Here is a 27,330-nt window from a genome sequence, read left to right on the forward strand (position 1 = left end):
AAAGATTTAGATAAAGAAGATTAAAAATTTGAAGTGGAAAACTTCAAAAGCAGAAGTACAGGAAGGTAAAAAGAGAGAGAGAAGATGTAGAAAGATAAAAGATATAGGAAGATAAAAAAGATGTAGAAAGACAAGAATTTTAAACCCACAAAATAGGAAACAAAAAGAAAACTAGGAGAGTAAAAAGCAACTAAGGGTAAATATAAAAACCTTAGAAGAAAAGTAGAAGATAGACATAAGATAAAAAATGGTTGAAAATGTCAAGTAAAGGTATTTCAGATAGAAAATGCAAAAGGCTAAGACAACTATGGTTTAAAACCACATCTAAAAATTATAAGGACTAATATAATTCTAAAAAGTAAGGCAGAATGCTTTTGAAAGACTTAAATTTAAAAGGATCTTAAAGGGGTATCTATCCCCCAAAGATAAACTTAAAATAACCCTTTTTACTCTAAACTTTTTAAATTTGGATTCATCAGGACTTAATGCTGCAGAAAGAGATATGTATCTGAAAAATGTACATAAGCCTAAGGTACTTTGGAAAGATATTCTAACAGGACAATGGAAAGGTCCCGACCCAGTTATTGTCTGGAGTCGGGGTTCCGTTTGTGTGTTCCCACAGGGAGAACAGCAGCCGATTTGGATTCCAGAGAGGTTAACCAAAACAATTTCTACAGAAAAAGAAGATGATTTGACTTAAATCCATAACAGCTGATATCCAGAGCTCCAGCTTGGCTATTCTTACATCTGCGACAGTGATTAACCACGGTGCCTTTTTTCAATATCTATTTTATTATTGCATTTTTCCCACATCGTAAAGTTCTATTTTATTTTTTGAGCTCATACAAACCTAGGTTAATATTTTTCTGATCAGTTTTGTTTTTTGACTGTTTTTTATTTTTTGACTGTGGAGTTTTTAAACATTGCAATGGAGATAAAGGTAAAGCTACAAGGCCGTTATTATTGTCTTATGTGTTGTATGTTATGTATGCACTGTTTTGTGTTGCATGTCAGTATGTGTGTATGTCCATATTTTTATATGAGGAGCACTCATGAAAAAATGGATCCGAATTTTTTTTTTTTTATTCACGTGATTTAAGTGGTTTAATTTAAATTAGGTAAACAGCTGTTAAGGATTGTTTTTAAAGGTGCTTAACAGATCTGTTTGTTTACTTTCACTTTTCCTTTTCATTATATTTAATAATTCTGTTCAGGATAATGTCTCTTTAACATCATTGCCAGAATTCCTATCTCCATCCCAGTGCCGGTGAAGACTAAGAAAACCAAACTACAGCCTCTATGATAGCTACCAAAGTAAACTGTATAAACTGATGCATCAATGAATATAACTCAACAAGTAATGCTCAATCAAGGACTTTATTTACTTTGGGAGGAAATGGACATATTGATAGACTCTTCCATTTTGAACTGCCTGCAGAACTTGCCTGGACTATATATCAGTTGCATGCATTGTGAACTATCGTCTGGTGCAGCGAATTGTGGTACTGCTGGCATCTTTGCTGATGGTGTCACCAGTGACGCAATTTTTCCAAAGGAGCCGTCAATTGGCTTGGTTTGGCATTTCTGTATCTTCCTCCCTTCTACTAGTGATGGTCTAAAATTTGGGGGCCAACAGAGGTGAGGCAAGAACCTCACCCCCCCACTGGCACCAAGGTTAAATTTGGGGGCCAACAGAGGTGAGGCAAGAACCTCACCCCCCCACTGGTGCTTAGGCCTATCCACAAGCATGGCTGAATGCTGGACCGGTAGTCAGTGACGGGTTGATCTGATTGCAGTGGATTCAACCTAAGACAGGAAATTGACGTGTAAAGGTCAGTTCTCCCATGACGGGTAAGAACCACATGTTGAATTGGACAACCTACCAGGCACGGTCCTAAGCCACATTGCTTGTTGTTTAATTAATCAGAAGGGGGGAGATGCTGAGGGCCATTACCAAGTAGGAATGACGCATCGAAATTTCCTTGCCAAGCGTACCCCATGCTGCTTAGAGGACATTCGATGGGACATTGCATGCATGCTTTAATAAGGTGACCTTGCTCAAGGACCAAGGCGGATCCAGGTTTAGAGCTGATCAGGTTTGAGGAAGTAACCGGCTCCTTGAGTTTAAGGCCTTGCCAGTTTAAGATAATGGGTTTTAGGAAAGTTGGAGATTGAAGATTATTGCTGGGATTAGGGTGTTCCTGCTGCTTGTTCCCATTGAGTTCTCGTGAGATTAAAATGGGATTTGGAGGGAATTGCGGGTAGACGGCAGAACGAGATTGCCCCTGGACCTGTGTGGAGGCGGTGTGAGAGCGGGAATAAAGAATTGCTGTTTGAACCTACAAAGCTGTGTGGTGCCTCCTGAATTTTGTGCCAAGCCCAGACATTGCCAATTTGGCCTTTGGTTTTTTGGGGGATTGACACATTTTTCTTAGCATGATATTCTCCAACTTCATCCATTTACCTGCAATGGTGTGACTTCATTCTTCTTTAAGGCTAAGTAATAATCAATTGTGTATATATACCACAGCTTCTTTACCCATTCATCTGTTGAAGGACATCAAGTTTGGTTCCATAGTTTGGCTATTGTGAATTGAGCTGCTATAAACATTGATGTGGCTGTGTCATGGTAATATGCTGTTTTAAAGTCCTTTGGGTATAAACCAAGGAGTGGGATAGCTGGGTCAAATGATGGTTCCATTTCCAGTTTTGTTAGGAATCTCCATGCTGCTTTCCTTAGTGGTTGCACCAATTTGCAGTCCCACCAGCAATGTATGAGTGTACCTGATCCCCCACATCCTTGCCAACATTTACTGTTACTTGTGTTCTTGATAATTGCCATACTGACTGGAGTGAGATGAATCTTAGAGTGGTTTTGATTTGTATTTCTCTAATTACTAGAGATGTTGAACATTTTTTCCCATATATTTGTTGATCAATTGTATATATTTTTCTTTGAAGTGTCTGTTCAGTTTCTTAGCCCATTTATTGATTTTATTGATTTTTTTTAGTTCCTTATATATCCTGAAGATTTGTTCCCTATCTGATTTGCATGTGGTAAAGATTTCTCCCATTCTGTAGGCTATCTCTTTGTGTTATTGCCTTTTTTTTTTGTTTGTTTGTTTGCTGAGAAACTTTTTAGTTTGAACCCATCCAATTTATTATTGTTGATTTTATTTCTTGTGCTTTAGAAGTCATGTTAAGGAAGTAAGGTCCCAAGTTGACATGATAAAGATTTGAGCCTACTTTTTCTTCTTTTAGCCGCAGGGTCTCTATTCTAGTGCCTAAATCTTTAATCCACTTTGAGTTTTGTGCAGGGTGAGAGGGCTTAAATTTCATTTTGTAACATATGGATTTCCAGTTTTCCCAGCACCATTTGTTGAAAAGGCTATCTTTTCTCTATAGTATGTTTGTCTATTATGAAATAAATGTATTTATGTGGATTTGTCTATGTGTGTTCTATTTTGTACCATTGGTCTACATGTCTACTCTCGTGATAATACCATGTTGTTTTTGTTACTATAGCTCTATAGTATAGTTTAAGATCTGTTATTGTGATGCCTTCAGCTTCACTCTTCTTGCTAAGATTGCTTTGGCTATTCTGAGTCTTTTATTTTCCAAATGAATTTTTTCTATTTCTGTGAAGAATGACATTGGAATTTTCATAGGAATTGTATTATATCTGTATCATATCTTGGGTAGTATGGCCATTTTGCATAATATTAATTCTGCCTATCGAAGAACATGATAGATCTTTCAATCTTCTAAGTTCTTCAATTTCTCTCTTTAGCATTCTGCTACTATGCTGCATTCATACATTAGTTCTAGAACATTTCAGGTGAATTTTTTTTATTTTTAAAATATAGAATCATGTCATCAGTAAATGGTGATAGTTTGAGTTCTTCTTTTCCAATTTTTATTGCTTTAATTTCTTTTGTGTAATTGCTCTGGCTAGTTTCTAGGAGTATTAAAACTTTCCTCTTTATAAGTTAATTATCTCCGGTATGGTGGTTCCTCTAATTAGAATCTATCACAGTAATATATTTTGAGTCTAAAAAAAATCAAAGCTAAGCTTTCTCTAATTTGGGCCAATGCCTTGGGCCAAGTATAATTTTCTTCCATAAATTTCAGCCTAACTTTATACTTTGAGCTAAAGAATTGTTCTCTTACTTCTCTACTTTCTGATGCTTCTTCTATTTTATGTCTTCTTAGCTGATTTTAGGGGAAGAAGCAACCTTAAAATCATATTACTATAAATGGAATCACCATGAACTACTGATTCCTTCCTGCTTTTAATCTGATACCAGGGTAGATGCTGGAACACTATTCTGTCTACAGCAGTGCTACTCAAATGGGTATTAAGTGCACTAGCACTGGACTGTAAATGTTTGTTACCAACCCACAATAAGACAGAAAGTGAGAGTGATAAAGAACACATCTACCACATCTTGTTCCAGAATGACACCAGTCAAGCAAAAGATACATATTTACAACAAGCCCTTGTCTGCTGAGAGCAGTTTGATTATCAGCTGTTGGTATGGAAGTTTGAAACCTCTGCTCAACATCTCCACTGAGTGCCTGCAAAGTCCTGTCCTCACACAAGCCCTCTGAGAGTCTTCCCTTCTTCATTGATGCAACTCTTATCTTTCTAATTGCAGTGTCACAAATTTTTGGTGATCTACTTACTTCCTCTTTCTCATACTCCAGCTAAGTTCCTTAGGAAATGCTGTCAAGTCCCAATTCAAAATGTGTGCAGCATCCAAACACTTTCACTATTTCCCCTGCTCATACACCAGGTGAAGTGAGCGACATCTCCAGCATAGGACGGTTTCCCTGCAGTTTCTCTCCTACCTTGCGAGTCCTCCCATATCAATTGTATTCTCAGCTCAGCAGTTAGTATGATGCTTTGAAAAGATGCATCATGTCTGTCTTTGCCCAAAACTGCTTCACTCAATGCAAGATTCCTTTTGTTAACTTCCAGATCTTCATTGACTGACTGTGCCGCTGAGCTCCTCTCTGACTCCCCTCAGGGCATCCCAGATCCTTGCTCTCCCCGAACACACACAGGATCCTGCCCTGGTGCATTTGCACTGCAGCTTCCTCCTGCCTAAAAAGATCTTCCTCCAAACATCCTGACAAATTCCTTCATGTCCTTCAAATCTATCCCCCAAAGTCACCTTGCTAATAAGTCCTATGCTGAGCACCCTAGGAAAACAGTCATCTTTCTTATCCTGACACACCCACTCTGACAACTGTCCTGTAAAAATTTCCACCTAACATGAACACTCTCTTTATTTACTATGCTTAGAGTGCATCTTCTTCCTCTTTCCTATAGAATACAGGCTCCACAAGGGTGGCACTTTTGGTTTGTTTTCAGTTCCCTGATGTATGCTCGGTTGCAACTGTGTGTCATCTCTTCAGTACTCAACAAATATGAGCTGAATGAATGATCAGTGTCAGCCCCTCCCTCTTCTAGAAACACTGTCTTTATTAATGGAGCCTCAGACTAAAAGCTGCTGGGCATCTGAAGAGCATGGGCTTCTCAGTCTGAGGTCAAAGCCATCTGGGCTTTTCTCTCAAGTGCTGCTCTCCCTCCCTCCACAGCACCCAAGTATGTTTTGATCTTCAGGAGAGATGATCCTTGACAAATGGGTCATATTTTCCAGCTAAACAGAAATCTCTATTAGACTTTGTTTTATTGATGAAGGAATCTGTAATGGAGCAACTTCTAGAATTAGTATAGTTAAGGAAGTGAAACTGCAGAATAGAGAAGATAGAATCCTAAGAGGAATTTATTAAGGATGAGAAATTATGAGATCCTTCCTCTCTGTTATTCCCATAATCTGGGAATATTGGGGGAATGATGGAAAATACAATCCAGGAAACTGCTCTGGGTTTTTTGGGACAATGACAGAAACAAAAGAGTTCTGCTGCTATCAATGATGAGAGACATCCATAGGAGAAAGAGCCCAGACATCATATTTACTAATAAGAACAGGGATAATTCTCTATAGAAGCTGATAAACTAAAAAAGATGGGAGAATAAAGTGAGACTCTGGTCTCATCCTGTACTGACCCAGCAAGGTGATGCCCTCCGTGCCTATGGTCTTGGAGACAGGAGCTCTGGTGATGCTTAAGTCCCTGTCATGACAGGACTTGGTGGGATGATGTTCAACTGGAGGGACAAAACTAAGGAGAAGGGAAGAGGATTTAGGTGAGGAGTGGACCACATCAGAGACCAGGATGCACTGAGCAGGGACTGAGTGCCAACTTGTCCACCCTCAGCTGCTTTCAGTCTTCTCCTGTCCCCACCTGCAGCAGACTCAGCACAGCAAACATATGGATTCTAGGTTTCAGGCTTTATTTTTTTTCAAATTTGAGAATCTTCATTTAGTTTACCCATCAACCATATTTTGTGGCATAAATTTGAAATACAAATCAATATTCAGATTCTGTTTTTCAAAAGGGAAGGAAGAAGCTATAGCCCAGGGCAACATGAAGCTACATAAAAAATGGAGACACCTCGGCCTCACATCTGCTACATAGGAAAGTTGATTGAGGAAGAGAACACAACAGTGTGGGGAGGGATCTTGGTGATCAGGGATGTGCTCTTCTCTGCATTTCCTCAGTGATGATGATAGAAACACAGACACATAGACACAGTTAGATGCCAGCTACACAGAGAAGTTAGAAACTCTTGAAATCTTAGTAGGGAGCAGGAATGAACTAAAGAAATCCTGTATTATTCAGTCCCACACAAGGCAGCTGTCTCACACTGTAAAAGAAAGTATTATGAACAGATTCAGATCACTCATTGTAATGGAGACACTCTGAACAACTCATTAAACACTCAAAATGTCAAAAATCCCCATGAGAGTCCCTGTAACCCAAGAGTGTCTCCATTCCCCAACCCCTCTCCCTCTTTAGGCCCTCCAGGGTCTCACATTTTTAAGCAGTGAGAGACACATAAGAGTCCTGGGCACTGTCATTACCTGAGCAGAACAAAAACAGAACCTGGTCAGAGCCCACAGGAGATGGGAGTAGTGAAGAAATTAAGGGATAGACCAGCTCCCCCATTGCTTCCCATTAGACTATTTCTAAGGTCTCAAGGATCAGTGTTCTTCATACTTACCCTTTGCTGGAGCATAGGGCCCTTTTTTTACACCTGTGGGAAGAAAGCATCCTGTGAGAGAACAGTTTAGAGATAGGTCTTAGAGGTACCCTGTAGTGCTAGACACTGGGACAGTCTCCAGATCTGTGACTGCAGACATAGGGAAGCATCAGGAGACCAGAAGAAAGTAGATATGTAGGGATGGAGCCAATTGCTCTCATGGAGGTCTGTTCTCAACAGGAAGATTCCCCTCTGGCCTCTAAATGCTGGGAATCAGGACCCATCACCACAAAAATCAAGAGGATATTACATTCTATGCACTTTACAAAAAGTAAACAGGGTCCAGGTTGGGTAAGGACATGTGTAGATTTTACTTCCCATTAACAGGGCAGGACACACTTCTAGTAGGCACTTGAAACCACCAGGGGGCAAAAATTTAGACCCTGCACTTTCCCTACCTGTGTTTTTCTTCTTCCATAAGACAAAAGCTACCACAGCTCCAGTGACAGCGACTCCAAGGAGAATCACACCAGCAACAATTCCCACCATGGGGATGGTGGGTTGAGAGGGTGGCTCTGGGAAGGGAAGGGAAGTCAGGTGAGGGACCCTGATTCCCGGCTCTCAGTCCCCACACTGCTGAGGGTCTCCAGAAAGCCTCCTGCTTTCCTGACAACAGGCTCTGGGCCCTCACCCCCTCCTTACCCCATCTCAGGGTGAGGGGTTCAGGCAGCGCCTCATGGTGCACATGGCATGTGTATCTCTGCTCCTCTCCAGCAGGCACCTCCACAGAGGCCCATTTCTGGAAGTTTCCATCCCCTGCAGGCCTGGTCTCCACAAGTTCCATGTCCTGGGTCTGGTCCTCCCCATCCCTCTGCCAAGTCAGGGTGATCTCCTTAGGATAGAAGTCCAGGGCCCAGCACCTCAGGGTGATGTCTCCTTCAGGCCTAGGGTGGTGAGTCACATGCATCTTTGGGGGGTCTGAGGGTAAAAACACAGAAATTCAAACATTTTGGCATTTCCTCTCATGGGCCACTTAAGCAGTGCTCACTTGACCATCCTGAGAGTGGACAATATGACCGGAGAGTGGAGGGAGCAAAAAACCTAGACACAAGCCAGGACTGATTCTTCTGGCATAATCTATACCTTGGAAAGTTCTATAATCAGATTGAGATGGCCCAATGGAGGAGGTTTCAGGTTCCTAAGAGGGACTTCAGATTCTGATTTGGTACAGGCTGAGACATATGGAAAAGCTGGAGTCAGACCTCCAAGGATACTAGGCTGGAGTGGACCTAACAATGTGTCCTTGAAGCAAAGGCTGCTGCCAGGAACCTGTGGTCAGGTTTTAATGTCTTTCCCAGCAGCCAGGAAGAGAGAGACAGGATCCCTCACTTGTCCTGAGACCAGTGGCCTTCAGTTCCTCTGTAGTGCAGCACCTGGGGGTCCAGGCCCACTCCTTCCCCCAGAACAAGGAGCAGGAGGTGTCTAGTGTGGGCGCCATTCTCCCCCCCTCCTTGTGGGAAGCTGGAGAAGAGACCTACCGGGAACAGGCAGGTGTCCTGCAGCCCCTCACACCTACCTGTGCGCAGCAGTGTCTCCTTCCCGTTCTCCAGGTATCTGGTGAGTGATTCCACACACTCCCCCTCCAGGTAGGCCCTGTGGTGCTCCGCGTCACCGGCCGCCTCCCACTTCCGCCGGGTGATCTGAGCCGCCACGTCTGCCGCAGTCCAGGAGCGCAGGTCCTCGTTCAGCGCCAGGTAGTCCTTACCGTCATAGGCACGCTGCTCGAACCCGCGGAGGAGGCGCCCGTCTGTCCCCAGGTCGCAGCCAGACATCCTCTGGAGTGTGTGAGAGCCTGTCCCCGCCCCGCCATCAGCCCCGTCCCCGCTCCGCCCACTCTGGGTTTTCCCTAAACCGAAAGTGAAACCTGGTCACAGTCCCCAGGGCGCTTTCTGAGTCGAGGGTCCCCAGGGGTCCCTCAGCTTTGAGGTGAAGCTTGGCCTGGGATCTCTAACGATTCGGGGCCGTCCTTGAGGGAAGTAAAGGGTCGCGATCTCCGACTGGGGCCTGGGGCCCGGGTCACTCACCGTCTGCGCTCTGGTTGTAGTAGCCACGCAGGTTGTTCAGGCTCATTAGGTCAATTTGTGAGTGGCCCTTGGCTTTCTGTGTCTCCCTTTCCCAATACTCTGGCCCCTCTTGCTCTATCCAAGGCGCCAGTGGCTCCATCCTTGGTGTCTCGGCGTCGCTGTCGAAGCGCACGAACTGCGTGTCATCCACGTAGCCCACGGTGATGAAGCGGGACTCCCCGCCAGGCCGGGACACGGCAGTGATGAAATACCTCATGGAGTGGGAGCCTGGGGGACGGAGCCGCTGTGACCCTGCTATCCCTTCCAGGCATCCAGCCAAGGTCCCAGGTTGCTGAAGCCAGAAAGAGAGGAGCGGGGTCTAGAGGCGCTAAGGGGGCAGTGGGACGCGGAAGGGCAGGACTTAGTGGCTAGAGTGGAAGGTCAGGACAAGTAACTCCAGGTTGGGGAGGGTCTGGGCCAGGGCGACTGGAACGTGGCTTCCCTGGGTCCTGCGCAGACTGGAGGGTCCCCTGGCTCCTCCCTTGCAGAGGCCATTTCCCTCCCCACCCCGCACTCACCCTCCCAGGTCTCAGTCCGGGCCAGGGCCCCGGACAGCATAAGGAACAGCATCCGGGGCTCCATTACCCCCATCATCCAGCTCTGTGGAGATTTGGGACTTGGCCGGCCTTGGACGCTTTAAAACCGGAACCGTGGTAATGCTGTTTGGCTTCTCTAGGAGCAAGACATGCAGTGGGCGTGAGAACCTGGCCGCGTCAAGAGTGTCCAGGCAGAAGGACCTGACACGGGTTGGGAGAAGAAGAAGTGAAACTCCAGAGAGGCCAGAAAATCCCCAGTGCTCCTGTCCACACCATGGCCCTGTCTAGACCCTGAGAGCCACGCCCACGGCTGGGACTTTGTCCTGAACACTCCTCTGTACTAAACATTCTTTGTCACACCATCCCCTGATTCCTGCCTCAGGGTGTAAAGTCAGTAGCTCTCAAATGTTTTGGATTCAGGATGTACTTGGTCTTAGAAAGTAGTGGGCAGTCTAGAGGTGATCCAGTTTATGTGAATTATATCTGTCAATATTCACCATATTAGAAATTAATTCCATGTTAAAGATATGTTATTCCTTCTGAGTATTTATAACGAATTGCATGTTAACAAACAGCAGTTTCAAAAAGAAATAACTTTTTTCCAAAATCAAAACATTTAGTCTGATGACTGGATCATTTTTTCTTTTTACAAGTTGAAAGTCCTTTTTATTTGTCATAGAGAATGCTAGATGTTATATGTTCTGCATTTACCCTGTGACTTTGGTTGAAACAACAACAAGAAATGCAGTCTCAGAGAAGTATCAGGAAGAATGTTTTTAATAACATTTTCAGTAACTGTGGCTATTGTCTTTGATACAGACACTAACTTGATACAAGTGTTAGCTTAAAGTTTCTTTACCATATGAACCCTGAAATATTACCATGGAATAGTTCATATTCTGTTGTATTAAAGTCTGTGAGTGTGTCTTGCATATTGAATGGATCTTGTGCTAATGAATGATATTTTTTTGAAGTCATGCACTGTTTGTCCACGTTATATATGTAGACCTTCTAGTGTTGACATATTTAAATGCAAATAATCAAAATGTTATATGTTGATATTTCTACAGATTTCACCAGAAAATGTTGTAGGTACTTGGGAGTCTGTCAGGTTGATAGTGGTGAATGCGGGTTGTACTAGATTCTGAAATTCTCTTGAGAGCATACATTTTATCATTGAAAATATTGTTGTCTGTGATTATCTTGAAGGGACAGACTCAGTTCATATTTTAGCATGTTGGCCAAATATTGAAGTCTAAGGAATGGTTTCTCTGTCATTCATTTTTGAAGCAGGAATGATATTTAAAAAAAAAAATGGGACTGTTACAACTCACCACAGTCTTTTGTTGACACAAACACCCTACTTTCAAATATAGCAGATGTGCTTTAAGTGTACTTCCAATTCTATCAAATAAGGGTATTTATAATGTTAATTATGGAGTGGCAATTTAAAAAGTTAATGATTTTTTAACACCTGAATCAGGACATGTTTAAGTGAACTTGCATGTTTTTCCTTCTATTGTTAAAAGGTGCTCAAGAATATAGTAACTACTATTGCAGTTTGGTACCATAGCTTCCACTCTAGCAAGTTTTACTTTGGTCTAAATAATATTTTAGTGATATTATAAAAATATTTTGATCATATGGATCATGTGCAATAATCTGAACACATCTAAGGGTTCCATAGATCACACATTGAGAACTGCTGCTCTGTGTAAACTGTGGAGAGACCCCAAATGGTCCCAATTTCTTTGCTTGATTGAATGTCACTACTTTCAGTAATTGCAAAAACTTGTAAAAAGATATGGTACATGTAGAAATTATGCACAATTAGGTGTAGAAAAAAACCAAAAATAAGTTCTTAGAAATAAAAAACTGGTCACAGGAATGAATAATTTTATAGATGATTTGGACAATTAAAATAGTATCAGAAAAGAATTAGCATGGTACCCTGTTTGAAGAGGCTCTTGGGAGCCTGTGTGCCCTTCACCAGCAACAGCCACACCTCTGGATGTCTGTCACATCTGCACTGCTGACCAGCACTACAAAATAAGACTCCTTGCCCCCATAGGAAGCTAATTCTTTTTTCTTTGGTTCCTGGGATTAAACACAGGGGGCCTAACCACTGAGAAACATCCCTAACCCTTTAGAGGTGGGTCTGGCTAAGTTTTCCTGGCTGGCATGGAATTGCTGCAGTCCTCCCTTGGTCTCTCCTGAGTCTCTGGGGATTACAAGCATGAGCACCATGCCCAGCCTGGCCTAAGCTAATTCTTCAGATCAAAATAAGACTAGCGTGTTGAATGAGAGGGTCAGTAGTAGGGGTAGAGAAAAATCCTGGTCTCATGGACCTTACTCTGCTGCCCTCTGCAAACAGTACAAGCAGGGGTGAAAAGTGAATCCAGTTTCACCTAGAGGATTATTCCTGGGTACTCAGCTGTGATCCCAACTCCAGCCTATTTTCCATATGCCTAATTACTAATGGCCAATGGTTTTGACATTAATGTTTCAATTTGGGAAGTTTCCAATCCTAATGCTTCAGCTACAACGAGAATTCAGGGTTTTTACAGCCTTTCTCTTTGTTCCCATTTTCTTTGATCCCTGTTTCCATTGGGCCCCAAAGGTGACTGGAAATGTGGGGGTCTGCCAGAGCCTTAGCAATTGCTGAGATGTGGATGAGAAGATGACTCTCTTCACTCAAAATCCTCCAACCTCATCCAAGTAGTTGGCCTCACAGGCATGTGGTACTATCCAGCTGAACATTATCTTTAATAAACTGTTTTCCTGGGGAAAAAAGAATTAGTATATGGTAAGAAAGAGAGAAGAACTGTAAGAGCACAAGGCTATCAATAAAAGATTTTCAACAACTGAACAATATGAATTGCAAAATAATTGAGAGTAAGGAATGATTTTAAAATCTCAAGACATTTTATTAGCATTTACCCTCCCCCACAAATTACATTGAATTGACTCAAAATAAATGAAAATAGACCTATGTGAATTTAGATTACATTGAAATTTCAAAGGGTAGGTAGAAAAGAAGAGATCCTGAACATTTCAAGAAGCAGGAAAAACAGCTTTGGGAGCTAGAAAATGTTGAAACAATATCATGCACACTCCAAGTAAACATATTTTCAACACAGAATTCTACTAAATTAGAGTTGGACTGAGAGCTGGGGTGTCTGAAAGACATTTTAGATGTTTTCAGCTCCAATATTTTCTGTTCCACATTCCTGTAGGATATGGCTAAATGAAGTGAGAAACAAAAATGATGGAGAAAAAGCAAGAAAAGGGAATATGGGAAATGTAGTCAACAGGGAGCCAGAATGAGACAGGGAGGCCGTGCTCCCCCCATGAGGTGAAGCAGATCCAGGGGGTCAGCCTCGCTCCAGTTGTGAAGGCATCCAGTTCAGATGTGGCAGGATTGAGAGCTCTGGTGGAATCATGGATATGCTTATACTCATAGAGACTGTCTTAGTCTGTTTGGCTGTTTTAATAGAACACAACATGTTAAGTGAATTGTGAAGAACAGATATTTATTTTCTCACAGTTATTAAGGTTGGAAGTGTCACAAGCCATCCAGAGGCTGTGAGTGTGAGCTATGAGTATTTGAGCGATAAGACTGGTTTGGCTTTATGCACTGACTGGGCTGTGCGACATCAGTGTGCCTTCCTCTTGCACTGCCTGTGATCCCACACAGCACCTGAGATGAGTGTGAGTGGCCAAGATGTCAATTAATCTGCTGACCACAGACATCACAAAGCAAGACTCCACCTTCAGAACCCTACCCAGCCCTTCTTTGGTGAAGAACATTCCATGGAACCTCCTTTGTGTATGCCCCCCACCCCCATAAAATAAAAGGAATGCAGGTGCATGCTCTCTTTCCAGTGTGGAGCTGACACTTGGGTTTGCTGAGTAGTCCCATCCTTGACTTGAGAAACTCATGTTCATGTGATGCTAGTTTCTTTTTTTTTTTTTTTGATTAGTTGCTCAAAACATTACAATGATCTTGACATATCATTTATCATACATTTGATTCAAATGGGGTATGAATTCTAATTTTTACCACATGTACAAATTGCAGGATCACATTGGTTATACTTCCACGTTTATACTACTGCCATACTAGTGTCTGTTGTATTCTATTGCCTTTCTTATCCCCTTCCTATCCCCTCTCCCCTCTTCTCCCCTTCCATCATCACTCTCTATCCCATCTACTGTAACTCATTTCTCTTTTTCCCCTTTACCCTCAAATCCTCTCATATGTAATTTTGTATACCTATGAGGGTCTCCTTCCATCTTCCGTGCAATTCCCTTTCTCTTTCTCATTCCCTCCTACCTCTAATCCCTGCTTAATGGTAATCTTCTTCTCATGCTCTTCCTCCCTGCTCTGTTTTGAGTTGCCCTTCTTATATCAAAGAAGACATTCAGCATTTGTTTTTTAGGGATTGGCTAACTTCACTTAGCACAATCTGCTCTAATGCCATCCATTTCCCTGCAAATGCTATGATTTTGTTGTTTTTTAGTGCTGAGTAATATTCCATTTTGTATAAATACCACTTTTTTTAATCTATTCATCTAATGATGAGCCTCTAGGTTGGTTCCACAGTCTAGCTATTGTGAATTGTGCTGCTATGAACATTGATGTAGCTGTATCCCTGTAGTACGCTCTTTTTAGGTCTTTGGGGAATAGTCCGAGAAGGGGAATAGCTCGTTCAAATGGTGGTTCCATTCCCAGATTTCCAAGGAATCTCCATACTGCTTTCTAAATTGGCTGCACCAATTTACAATCCCACCAGCAATGTACAAGTGTACCCTTCTCCCCACATCATCACCAGCACTTGTTGTTTGACTTCATAATGGCTGCCATTCTTACTGGAGTAGACAGTATCTTAGAGTGGTTTTAATTTGCATTTCTCTGATTGCTAGAGATGGTGAGCCTTTTTTGTGTATTTGTTGATTGATTGTATATCCTTCTCTGAGAAGTGTCTGTTCAGGTCCTTGGCCCATTTGTTGATTGGGTTATTTGTTTTCTTATTGTTTAATTTTTTGAGTTCTTTGTATACTCTGGATATTAGGGCTCTATCTGAAGTGTGAGGGGTAAAAATTTGTTCCCAGGATGTAGGCTCCCTATTTACCTCTCTTATTGTTTCTCTTGCTGAGAAAAAACTTTTTAGTTTGAGTATGTCCCATTTGTTGGTTCTTGATTTTAACTCTTGTGCTATAGATGTCCTATTAAGGAATTTGGAGCCCGACTCCACGAGATGGAGATTAGAGCCAACTTTTTCTTCTATCAGACACAAAGTTTCTGGTTTGATCCCTAGCTCCTTGATCCATTTTGAGTTAACTTTTGTGCATGGCGAGAGAAAGGGATTCAGTTTCATTTTTTTGCAGATGGATTTCCAGTTCTCCCAGCACCATTTGTTGAAGATGCTATCCTTTCTCCATTGCATGCTTTTAGCACCTTTGTCTAATATAAGGTAGTTGTAATTTTGTGGATTGGTCTCTGTTTCTACTATTCTGTACCATTGGTCTACCCATCTGTTTTGGTACCAGTACCATGCTGTTTGTTACTATTTCTCTGTAGTATAGTTTAAAGTCTGGTATCGCTATACCACCTGTTTCACTCTTCCTGCTTAGAATTGCTTTTGCTATTCTGGGTCTTTTATTTTTCCAGTTGAATTTAATGATTGCTTTTTCTATTTCTGTGAGAAATGCCAGAGCAATTAGATAGATGAAATAAATTAAAGGCATAAAGATAGGAAAAGACGAACTTAAATTAGCACTATTTGCGGGTGACATGATCCCATACCTAGCAGACCAAAAAGGTTCTACCAAGAAACTTCTAGAGCTAGTAAATGAATTCAGCAAAGTGGCAGGACATAAAAATCAACACACATAAATCAAAGGCATTCCTGTATATCAGTGACAAATCCTCTGAAATGGAAATGAGGACAACCACCCCATTCACAATATCCTCAAAAAAAAAAAAAAGTTGGGAATCAACCTAACAAAAGAGGTGAAAGACCTATACAATGAAAACTTTAGAACCCTAAAGAGAGAAATAGAAGACCTTAGAAGATGGAAAATATACCCTGTTCATGGATAGGCAGAATTAACATCATTAAAATGGTGATATTACCAAAAGTACTCTATAGGTTTAATGCAATGCTGCTAGTTTCTTTGCCATTTTTTTTTTTTTTTGCTATTACTGCATTCAGCTCCTTTAAACCTGGCTTATCTCTTCAGCTTGGCCAGCTGGTGACAGGGATGTCTAAGGTTAAGGCACTGGCATCTGATTAGGGCCCTCCTGCTGTTTCCTTATATGGTAGAAGGTATAAGGGTAAGCTAGCCGGCAAGAGAGGCAGGAGGGTCCAACTCATTCCCAAGATAACAGTACTGATCTGTTTATGAGAGAGTGACCCTCATGATTCACCCACCTCCCATTTGGCCCCAACTCCCCACACCACTGCATTGAATATCAAGATTCCAACATGTGAACTTTGGAGCACACGTTCAAATCATAGCAGAGACCCTGAAGAAGAGTTTGTTGTTCTCAGTAATGAGAACAACAGAAATTAACCAATGAAGGAAGAACGCTTGTATTAACTGCAGGGAAGTTACAAATCAGTTCAAGGAAACAAAGTAATGAAAGCTACAAGCCTAATTGTAAATAATATTTCCATATTTTTCTATGTCAGATATACATTAGACTCATTTATCATCTAATGACAAGAAATGTGTTCTGATTCTATGAAGCCAGTATCAGCCGGATCCCAAAGCTGATTAAAGACAATCAAGGAAACAAAACTATATATCAATATCCATGGTGAGCATAGAGGAGTAAACAACATTGATCTAACCAAAATTATAAAATGACTAATGAGAGGATAGGGGCTTGTGAATGGCAGTTCTCCACTAAGAGTGCAACATGAAATGGACAAACAAAGAAGGAGCCCTGTTAGCATTCTGTGTGGGGACACAGAGGAAACAGGTAGCAATAAAAGCAGCCCAGGCCAAAGAAGTAAAGCAGGCTGCCTCTGGGGATCAAGAAATGGGGCTGCATGGAAGATGGGGTCATTTGTATTTTTACCAAGGCTTGTAGCAGTATTTTTCCTTTCAAATGCTGCCATGATTCCACCAGAAAAACAAAAATTCAATGTTTAAAAGGACAACATTAAGAAGGGACTCAGACATTAATTTATAAAGTGTATCAGAGAAAAGAGTCAACAATGGGAGGGAGACATAGGATTAGGTGGTGGATTTTTATGGAGGGATTTTGTTTTATTTACTGAGGTTATTTGTGGGTTTTAATGGGAGATATCACAGTATTTTGAATGTAGGAATGAATGAGCCACAGAGAGTGGGAGGTGAGGATGTAGGGAAGAGAGGGGCCAACCTTGTTCCCAAGTGCAGAGGTGGCCTCAGTCAGCAACAAATGATCCATCACATCATTGGTGGGAAGGGGGAGACAGTTTCAGGTGCGGGGCTTGTGATGGGATTATGAGGCATTTCATCTTCTATGAATGAGGAGTGGGGATGTAGTACTGGGGTTTGAGAAGAGAGGAGAAAATAAGAAATTGTCCCCTAAGGGGATCAGAGAGCCAACTGATCTGGGAAATGGCATTTGTAGAGGGCAGTGCTGGGAGCCACTGAAACCTGTGTTCATCATGTGAGGGAAAGAGAGGGAGACAGAGAAATATGCAGCATTCAGACTTTAGGAAGAAGAGGTTAATAGACTAGAAGGAAATGCAACAGAATTAACTTGTCATTTACCCTTGTCAGCATTTAATAATTTTATAATTATTAAATGAGGCATCTATCATCTAATGACAAGAAATGTATTTTAATTCTATGAAGGCAGTATCAACTTGATACCAAAGCAGATTAAAGACAGTCAAGGAAATAAAACTATACATCAATATCCATAAGGAGTATAGAGATGTGAAAATCCTTAATCAAATATTAGCAATCTGTGTTCAAAAACACATTAAGAAGAGAATACACCATGATCAAGTGGGTTTCATCCTGAGAGGGGGGGTTACCTCAGCATATGAAAATCAATAAATGCAAAATATCACATAAATAAAATGAAAAAATAATATCACATAATCATCTCAGTAAATGCAGAAAATCTCAGCAACTTGAGAGGCTGATGCTGGAATTAGGAAGTGTCAAGTCAGCCTCAGCAAATTAGGGAGACCTTACGCAACTTAGTGAGAACTTCTCTCAAATCCAAAAAGTCCTGGGGATGAGGCTCCATGGTTAAGTGCCCTTGGTTTAATCTCTAGTAACAAAACAAATACCTAATGAATAAATGAGTAACTCATAGGAAAACAACAGGTCTACTAAACCTGAGCCTAAACAGGGGGAAACAAAGGGAGTCAATTAAGAAAACATCTAGAACTAAGTATCTTTGGGGCTAACTCCTGCTCTGATCTACTGAGATCATTGTAAAGTTAGGATTTATAGCCATGGGTTTCCTTAATGTATGTCTCAAGGGAAATTTCATTTATAGCACAGTTGCACTAAGATAAAGTTTGCCTGGTATTAATCAGCACCTGTATTAACACAGGACTGATTTGTGGAGGAAGTACCCCTGAGTGGAATAGTCACCATGACAGTAACTGAAGGAACCAACTAGGGTCAAAAACTACACTGCTCAACATGAAGGAGGAGTTCAGTATCAAATTGGTGAAGATTGCAGAAGATGGAACCCCCTTTTCCTGTCAAACATCAAACAATAAATTTGGTAGTAGTATTCAGTTTTCTTTGTCCTTCTCTGCTGGGGGATGAATGACCCACTCTCTTTCTCTCTTGAGAGCATTCTTTGCTTGAGCCTCACTTTCACTTATGATAAAATTCTCTTGCTTGGCTTTTTGTGTCTGATTCTAAATTTTCTTTCACAGGGCACAAGAACTGAGTCCTGGAGCTTCGGATCCCCATTTACCTGTGACACTGATGGGGCAGGAGTGAGAGGAGCCACTGAAGTGTTGGCCTAGGGTGTTGAGGGAGCCTCCTTAAGAGGTGGAAATGGGGAGGAAATAGGGACACTAAGGAAATGGAGGCTGAAGAGGGGTAGGGAAGGAATAAGACAAAAAAAAAAGGCATGGGAAAGGTCAACCTACTGAACACCTGTGGTGGGGGATGGGTCTGTTTGGGGAGAGGTTTAGGGTCTTCTGGCTGGAAGAGGCCTCCCTTTTCACTAGGATGGTAATGACACAGGTATTAGCTGTCCTTTATCAGTAGGCCATAGGATGTTTTGGATAGTTTTCTGTCTTACATGCATAATGTAATTCAAACACACACACACAGAAGAAATGTAAAAAGAAGTAGGTGCAAAAGAATTGACTAGGAAGATCCTCCTTTTCCAGAGGCACACATACTAATCCTGGGGTGGAAGGCAGAATCAAGGAGAGGAGGGAATAGTAAGCACTGTGCCTCATGGTGAATGGTCCAGCTCTGGTCCCTGATTTCAGGGTGCCCAGGGTCCCACTTATTGTGCTAAAATGTCATGGTCTTTTCTAAGCCAACTCCAGGTATCTTGCAACAAGCCTTGTCTACCTTGATGTCTTAATTCAGCAGAAGTCACTGCAGCAACATGGGGCTCTGGACTGGGAGTTGGCTACACAGATGGCAGCCAGGGAGACAGTGCTCTTAGAGGGTCAAGAATAGGTGTGGCAGTAGCTGAAGACCATAGGGGGCTACAACCAGACCTGTGATGAGTGGGAGTCCAGGCATCTTCCCAAATGCTGAGGTGATCCCTCTCCATCTCTCTAGACCTCCAAGTGCAGATGTCCAACCACCATCTCGCTGGATGTTAAGGGTGGACCTTCTTCAACAAATCAGATCTTGTACCCTCTTGGAGCCTGGAGGGCCACCCATCCACAACCCCAAGAGTCCAGGACACAGTGTTCTGCCTCTTCTCTTCTTTTTTGGGACCTAAGCACACAATATTGCTACAATCATCATCATCTGTCATCTCCAGTTCAGAAAATTAATTGTCCTGTGATTTAGAGTTTATTTTGATCCCCAAAGTTTGAGAGTTGTGGCTGGGGGAGGCTCCTGAGGGATCCATAGTCTGCAGCTAGGGCAGGACTCTGAGATAGGAAACTGCCGTGAATTATTGAGCTTTGGCTGCTGGGATCATCCTGCACCTGGCCAGGATCCCCCTCCTGAATCCAGGGAGCTCTGAATGTAGTTTAGTGGTTAGAATTCCTCTCTTGGTCATGACCTTTGTGCTGTGTCCAAGTGTAGAGGACACTGTAGGGCTTCCTGAGTGAGGGGTTCCAGTTGGGAATAAATTCATAAGTAGCCCCAACCATACACACATGTGCAAAGAGGACCCCAATTGCTTCCAAGAAAACTACTTGCCTTTCCTGTCCTGCCTGGGCTTCAGGGAGATCTGGTTCTTGGATTTAGTGACTCCTTAACAAATCTTTATCTGTTATGTGCCTGACACTTGCAAAACAACCAACCAAAAGCAGTTAGAATTCACAGCTCTTAAGGAGCTTACCTTCAGTGGGGGACTTAATAAATAATGAGATGACTGCAGTAAATAAATAAATGTCAGAAAGTAGAGTGATTTATTTAGAGAAAATGAACAAAGTAGAGATAAAGAAGATAGTTGTAATTTTTAGTCATTTTAATTATTATTTTCAGAGTAGGATTTACTTAGAAGAGACAACTGATCACTGCAATGCACATTCTGGGTCGTACTGGGAACAACATACTACAGCACAAATGGGAGTGGGCAGACTTCAGGAAAGACTTCCTGTCTGTGATTCTGGACACAAGGTTTGTGGACCATTGATAGCTTATCTTTTGTACCTCATGGAAGCTTCCTAAAGTCCTGAAGTTTGAGGACACTGAAGTTCCTGGTATTTGGAGGAAGGGAAAGGAGGGAGTAAGCTGAGATGGGGTTCTACTCTGACTCCATTGGTGAAGGTGCTCCTCCTCTCACTGTCTTGACAAGGTCACAGTGAAGATAAGTGCTGGACCACTCTCCCACTGTCTTGACAAGGTCACAGTGAGGATAAATGCTGGCAAAGCCGCGCTGGTTGGTGGGAAACCAAAACCATAGGACAATTTTTTATGTGATTGGTACTTTTCATTTTCATGCTCATGTTTCTACAGGAGGCATGAGTATGTTAAAGGTCAAACCAAATTAAATTCATATGGCTAGAACATAATAGGTAATTCATGCCTTGAAGGCTGTTCTACTACCCCTCAGCATATTGAGGATAAAATAGAAGGCTGCTCCTCTATCTCAGTACATTGAGGACAAAACTGATAATGGACAACAATCATTCTCTGAAAGGTCGTGAGAATTTTAGGCACCATATTGATTATATCAACTAAGAACCCAAGCCCATATTTCTGGCCTCTTAGAAAGCCTAATCATTATGCTATTGTACAAAGCCCACCATATGTAGTTTTATTTTTTAAGGAAAGTTATATACTTAGGAAAGTTAAGACATATAAAGATACATTCTCCTCTTTTCTATAGACCCTCTTTTACTTCACATAGGGACTTATGATGAGCATAGTTAATATTGGCAGTAAGTGGACTGATGTTTAGAACTTGCTTTTTACTGAGAGAGATTATAAAGATGTAAGAACTAGTGCACCTTGACTCTTTGAGAAAGCAGTTCAACCAGTTTTATGAGAATAAATGTAGGAATTAATTAAAGCAGATTTATAAGACATATTTTTTAGAATAATGTTTGAAATATTATTTTATTTAGATTATTGGGTTTAGAATTTTTAAGTTTGTAGTTGCATGGGTTTCTGACATGCTTTAAGAATAGTTTATAAACCTTAGGATATTTTAAGTATAAGATTTTGAGAAACTAATGTGACTCCATTTAAAAAAAAAAAATAAATAACAGCAGCTTCTACCTCAAGGCCTGTCCTAAGTAAGGGGGCATGACCCTTGTCCTTGGAAAAACCCACAGAGCACTCCTAAGCATATACCCACCCTGCTGAGTTGTTTGCCTGCAAATAACAGGAGAGGTCTGAGGTGCCAGGTGTCCCTGACTCAGTTAGGCTAGGTGAGGACCCATAGCAACCCCCCTAGCAACCTCCAATCAGCCTGAGACAGGAAAAATACCTGGAATGTCAGAAGACCTCCAAGTAGTTTGTGGTGGTTGATAACATGTTGGGAAACCATGTAGTTTAGCACATGCACCCCTATATGGCCTAAGCCAATAAGTTCAAACGAATTCCCCTCTTGTACTAACCAATCACCCCTACCCAACTTGTTCCCACCATTGAATGTGCTAATCAATGTTAAGATTTGTTGTTTGATTTTCCCATGGTATGAATGATTTGCTGTGTGATGTTGTGATGCATACAGTATCCCCCCCAAAACCTATAAAATCTCACTGAACAAAGGACCAGGACTCACTCCCTGGGGTCGCTGCATCGGGAATGGTTGTGAGTTCAGGCTCGAGCTTGCAATAAAGACTCTTGTGTGATTGCATCGGATTTGGCTCCTGGAGGTCTATTGGAGTCCCATGAATCTGGCATAACAATTTAAGGGGTCTTTTTTAGATGGGAATTTTAGATTAGAAATAAAGTGCAGGTATACTTTAAAAGGTTAATGATAAGCTAGGAGACTTAGTGTCTGGTACGTAGTTTGACATTTGTTAATAAGAAAATAGCATATCTAAGGGAAAATAGTACATCTTGGGAAAGTCTGAAAAATGTAAACTAGTGACACACTTTATTAATGATTATGTATCCTTAATAATTGCTAACTAAAGGTCACATCCTGGAAAAGTGTAAATTGATGTTATATTTTTCTATACCCCTAATGATGGTTAAGGAAAGGTGCTGTCTTGGCAAAGTTTTGAAATTGTATAATCCATGACCTATTCTGAATCCATAATGATGAGAAAAATTGCAATAAAAGATGACCTAGAGAAATCTGCATTAGAGCTCTCTTTGGAGATTGCTCCAATGAAATGACTCTTGTCTCATCCTTTTTGCTGATGCCACTCATCCTTCAGGATTCCCTGGACCCCACTAGGGCAGGATCCTGGCACTCCATCTCTGTGCTCTTCTCTTGCCTTCAGAGTTTGAGGTGAATCTGGCATGTTCATCAAATGCCAGAGCTGTAGGACAGTCAACACCTCGAAGGATCTAAACTAGAGGACTTTCTAGACCTCAGATTCTCCAAAGAGTAATAGGAGAAAGGGTAAGTATAAGAACAATGCAGAATGTCTTATCAACACTCTTTTTTATTGTTTTCATGCAGACATTATATTTTGAACATACAAAGTTTAATAAAATACTAATTAATTTAATCCATTATGTGGGAGGCTGACATAGCATGTGACCAGCTTTTGCTTCCCCTCCTGGTCAGCTGAGGCACTGTCAGTCACCCTGTGATCTGGTTGCTTTTAAGTAACCAAAGACAGTAGCCCCAATCTTGAGCATAGAGAAAATGCAAATGTGTCTTTGTGCATGGGCGTGCCTTCCTACATCCCCATGGGTCAAGCTACACTTACCTGTTCCTTTGTGATATTACCCCTTGCCCTGTTGGGGATAGAATGTTTCATGGAAATACCCTTTGTGTGTCCCCTTCTCTTACTCTGCCCTTGAGTGTGGCCTTCCTAGATGTCAGTCAATCTGCTGGCAATAGACATCATGAAGCTAGACTCAGCCCCTTGAAACCTGAACCCTTGCCTCATTTGAATGGCTTCTCTTCAATAAAAGGAGTCACATGTGCTCTCTGTCTCTCTCTTTCTGTGGACCCTTAAGGTCAGAGGAGCCATCATAGCACCCCCAAAGAAAAAGATACTTCTGTTTTTTGTGTGGTTATTTCACCCAGCCCAGTTCCCCTAGAGTGACCCCTGAGTGTTGAAGTCTCGGGGAACATGACAAATGGTGGCCCATATGGAGAATTCCAGGATAAATATTAAAAGTTTAGTGAGTTTGGAATTTCCCTCCAGAAGTTAAGCATGCTTAGGATTGCAGAATATTGTGCGCTGAATTGTAGAAAGTAAGTGAATTAGACAGAAGGAACATCTGTGACTTTAAACTTTTTAATATTGGGAAATAATTTGTCTTTAGAAAGAAAAAAATTATAATTCTAGAAACTCTAAGTAAATGTAAGAGTTATTAAGACAATTAATGGGCTATGTTGTTGAGTTGAGTCCTCTCCCATGGAAAGAGTGCTTTTGTGGACCTTTTTGGATTGTTTTGTGAATCTTTATAAAGATTTTTGAGTTTTATGTTCTAGAAGTCTGCATTTGGAGAGTGAGAAAAAGGAAAAGAAAATGTTGTGATGTTTACCTGGAGAGAAGTAAATTTAAATTTTCTATTGTTTTGGTAAATACTCAGAAAGTTTGTACTGAACCTCTTTGCTACCTTCTCATCTACAGATCAGAATGGCTGTAATTCAGCTTCTGGGGACAAAAGATTTTAGCCACTGCTCCCTATGAGGTCTGTAAATAGACCTGCAGCCTGCAGTACGTTTAACTCTTAAATGACCTGACCTAGATGCCCAAAGCAGACTGCCTTAAGATCTGATAGTTACATTCACATCTACCACTAAAATTCACTTTTAAAGCACCCACATGCTACAAGGAAAAATACAAAATACCAGAGAATACAAGTTGCAAGCTTAGGTTGCAGAGACAAAGCAAGCTGCTACCCACCTTAGTATCCTGACCAGGCAGGGGGAAATGCAGACAAAATCAAAGGAAATGCAACCTGCTAGAAAAACTCAGGGAACCTTTGCCCAGGACAATGAGCAACAGGCTCCATACTGTTTACATCACCATGGTAACTGCCCAACACCTGTCTGGAGGATGGAGCTTCCTGGTCCTGCCTCATGCATTTTTGCAGCCTTCCCATTGGTCCTCCTACTGTCATTCAGACTGGACTTCTAGTCCGGCCTTCCAGCCACTAACCTATACCTGTTTCAGGCCTGCTACCAAAGCTGCTCAGAGCCTGCATTTTTAAAGAATGCTCACCTGTAAATGCTAACAAAAGATATCTTTTTTTTTCAGGCAAAATCTTAATCCCACAGTTTACTACATTGCATCCCTAAATTTAAGTTAGTTTTGAGCTAAATAACCTGACTTTTCTCTATGGTTGTGATACTAAATAATCCTCTGTTGATGAGAGATTCAAACATGCTTCTTTATACTTTACTTTTAAAATTTTGGGAGGTTATGGGATACATTTGCTCACCATAGGAACAAAAGCCGGCAATATATCTGTGATAAACAACAACAAAAAATTTATTTTCATTCTTGACTATATAATTCCAATCAATAAATATGTATACATAAGGATCTTATTTCAGTTACATCAAGTGATGTCACATATAAGAGTGCACTCCCAGTTATAAATTGAAATAGATCCAAAAATTTAAAAAAAACACATGGTTATATAAAGTTAATACAATTATAAGTTATGCTCTTATTTTTAATATATATTTTTCTAAGTATTTAAATAATCTATAGTTGTTAACCCGTAAAATAAAATAACCAATGTATGTCTAATTGTTTAGTTAATATATATTTATCTAATTATTTTCTTTAACAGAAAACCTATAATTTATACGCTTAATACATGCATTTATCTGATACTCTGCCTTTTAGTTACAGATATTTGAGATAAATGTGTCTTACTATTAATTTGCTTTTAAGAAAAAATACAGTCTTCAAGTAATTTCTAATTCTCAAAGTTATTGTACAAACTTTTATAAGATGATAAACAAATATAATTCTGTCTACAGAAATACCCAAGAACTTTAACTATTTTCATTGATATTTCTTCTTATCAAAGTACAATAATTTGTTTAGATTCTAAGGTTTTCAAAAATTGATCCAAAGTATAACCAGGAAAAATTCTAGAAGAAAAGATGCCACAACAGAGAGAGAGCACACATTGGAGGCTAAAAAGAGAGAGAAAAAAAATCATCTTTGGGTAAAACAATGTATTTATATTCTAGATTTTAATGATAAAAGATATTTCATAAATAAAAAGATTATTTTTCAAATTTCTTTTTTATTTATTTTAGTTTTTAAATACATGACCACAAAGTTTATTCAATTATTATTGCACATGTAGAGCACAATTTTTCATATCTTTGTATAAAGTACATTTACACCAATTCACGTCTTTATACATGTACTTGTTTTTTTTCTTTGCATAAAAATTCTTAATACACACATATAGCACAATTTTTGACAACTCTGTTTGTATTTAAAATAGGTTGCACTCAATTTGAGTCTTCATACATGGACTTTGGATAATGATGTCCATCACATTCCACCATCCTTGCTAATTCCCTTGTCTCCTCCCCTTCCCTCCCTCTCCTCTTGCCTATCTAGAATTCATCTATTTGTCCCATGTTGCCCCTCCCTACCCCACTATGAGTCAGCCTCCTTGTATCAGAGAAGACAGTCAGCATTTATTTTTTTGATATTGACTAACTTCACTTAGAATTATCTTCTCCATTTACTGGGAAATGCCATGATTTTATTCTTCTTATTGCTGAGTAAAATTCCATTGTGTATATATGCCACATTTTTTTTTATCCATTCATCCACTGAAGGACATCTAGGTAGGCTCCACAATTTAACTATTGTGAATTGTGCTGCTATAAACATTGATGTCACTGTGTCCCTGTAGTATGCTGTTTTTAAGTCCTTTGGGTATAGTCTGAGGAGAGGAATATCTGGGTCAAATGGTGGTTTCATTCCCAGCTTTCCAAGGAATCACCATACTGCTTTCCACATTGGCTCCACCAATATGCAGTCCCACCAACAATGTATGAGTCTAACTTTTTCCCCATATTCTCGCCAACACTTACTTTAGTTTTTCTTCATAGTAGCTGTCATCCTGCCTGGAATGAGATGATATCTTAGAGTAGTTTTGATTTGCATTTCTCTGATTTCTAGAGATGATGAGCATTTTTAAATGTACTTGTTGTTTGATTGTATATCCTCTTCTGAGAAGTGTCTGTTCATGTCTTTGGCCCATTTATTGATTGGATTATTGTTTTTTTTTTGGGGGGGGCTTATGTCATTAAGCTCTTTATATACCCTAGATAATAGTGCTCTATCTGATGTGTAAGGGGTAGAAATTTGCTCCCAGGATGTAGGTTCTCTGTTTACCTCACAGATTGTTTCTTTTGCTGAGAGAAAACTTTTTAGTTTGATTCCATCCCATTTATTGATTTTGGATTTAATTCTTGCACTTTAGAGGTCTTATTAAGAAAGTTTGGGCCTAATCCCACATGATGACGACTAGGGCTTACTTTTCATGTATTAGATGCAGAGTCTAATTTCAAGTTTTCCCAGCATCATTTGTTGAATATGCTATCTTTTCTCCAGTGCATGTTTTGGGCACCTTTGACTAATATGAGATAATTGTAATTTTGTGGGTTAGTTTCTGTGTCCTCTATTCTGTACCATTGGTCTAATGTCTGTTTTGGTGCCAATACCATGCTGTTTTTGTTTTTGTTACTATTGCTTTGTAGTATAGTTTAAGATCTGGTATAGTGATGCCACCTAGTTCACTCTTCTTGTTAGGGATTGCT

At 40.7% G+C, this 27,330-nt stretch overlaps 2 protein-coding genes and 1 long non-coding RNA gene across 13 annotated transcripts in view; 1 reads left to right on the forward strand and 2 right to left on the reverse strand.

The window, feature by feature from the left end:
• Positions 1-27,330, reverse strand: part of LOC101966190 (patr class I histocompatibility antigen, A-2 alpha chain) — a 299,544-nt gene that overhangs the window by 139,355 nt on the left and 132,859 nt on the right. The window lies entirely within an intron of this gene.
• LOC101965888 (patr class I histocompatibility antigen, A-2 alpha chain) lies at positions 1,359-10,060 on the reverse strand. Of its 11 annotated transcripts, none has more exons than XM_078020386.1 (8): positions 9,753-10,060; positions 9,447-9,462; positions 9,196-9,353; positions 8,688-8,963; positions 7,814-8,089; positions 7,570-7,686; positions 7,133-7,165; positions 1,359-6,189 (listed from the first exon to the last, which is right to left on the reverse strand). In XM_078020386.1, the coding sequence occupies exons 1-8, from the start codon at positions 9,826-9,828 to the stop codon at positions 6,134-6,136; spliced, it is 1,008 nt and encodes a 335-aa protein (XP_077876512.1). In that variant the 5' UTR covers positions 9,829-10,060; the 3' UTR covers positions 1,359-6,133. The 11 variants fall into 11 exon arrangements, with proteins under 11 accessions (XP_077876512.1, XP_077876514.1, XP_077876513.1 ...); XM_078020388.1 differs by having other exon boundaries at positions 9,447-9,526; positions 9,753-9,887; XM_078020387.1 differs by having other exon boundaries at positions 9,447-9,526; positions 9,820-9,840.
• LOC110599517 (uncharacterized) lies at positions 8,401-22,708 on the forward strand. The gene is made up of 3 exons (XR_005732672.2): positions 8,401-9,522; positions 9,911-16,596; positions 18,343-22,708. It is a non-coding gene; the product is annotated as an uncharacterized LOC110599517 (long non-coding RNA).

The sequence above is a fragment of the Ictidomys tridecemlineatus genome, chromosome 8 (genome assembly GCF_052094955.1).
Source record: "Ictidomys tridecemlineatus isolate mIctTri1 chromosome 8, mIctTri1.hap1, whole genome shotgun sequence".
In the NCBI taxonomy this organism is placed as follows: Eukaryota; Metazoa; Chordata; class Mammalia; order Rodentia; family Sciuridae; genus Ictidomys; species Ictidomys tridecemlineatus.

Bases quoted from the DNA above. Each gene is read 5' to 3' on its own strand.
- LOC101965888 (XM_078020381.1), bottom strand. From the start codon at position 9,828: ATGATGGGGGTAATGGAGCCCCGGATGCTGTTCCTTATGCTGTCCGGG. The intron at 8,090-8,687 runs GTAGGTGTGAGG...TTTTACCCTCAG, and splicing joins GGAGACACTGCTGCGCACAG to ACCCCCCAAAGATGCATGTG. The intron at 6,190-7,132 runs GTAAGTATGAAG...CCTTCTCCTTAG, and splicing joins GCCCTATGCTCCAGCAAAGG to TTTTGTCCCTCCAGTTGAAC.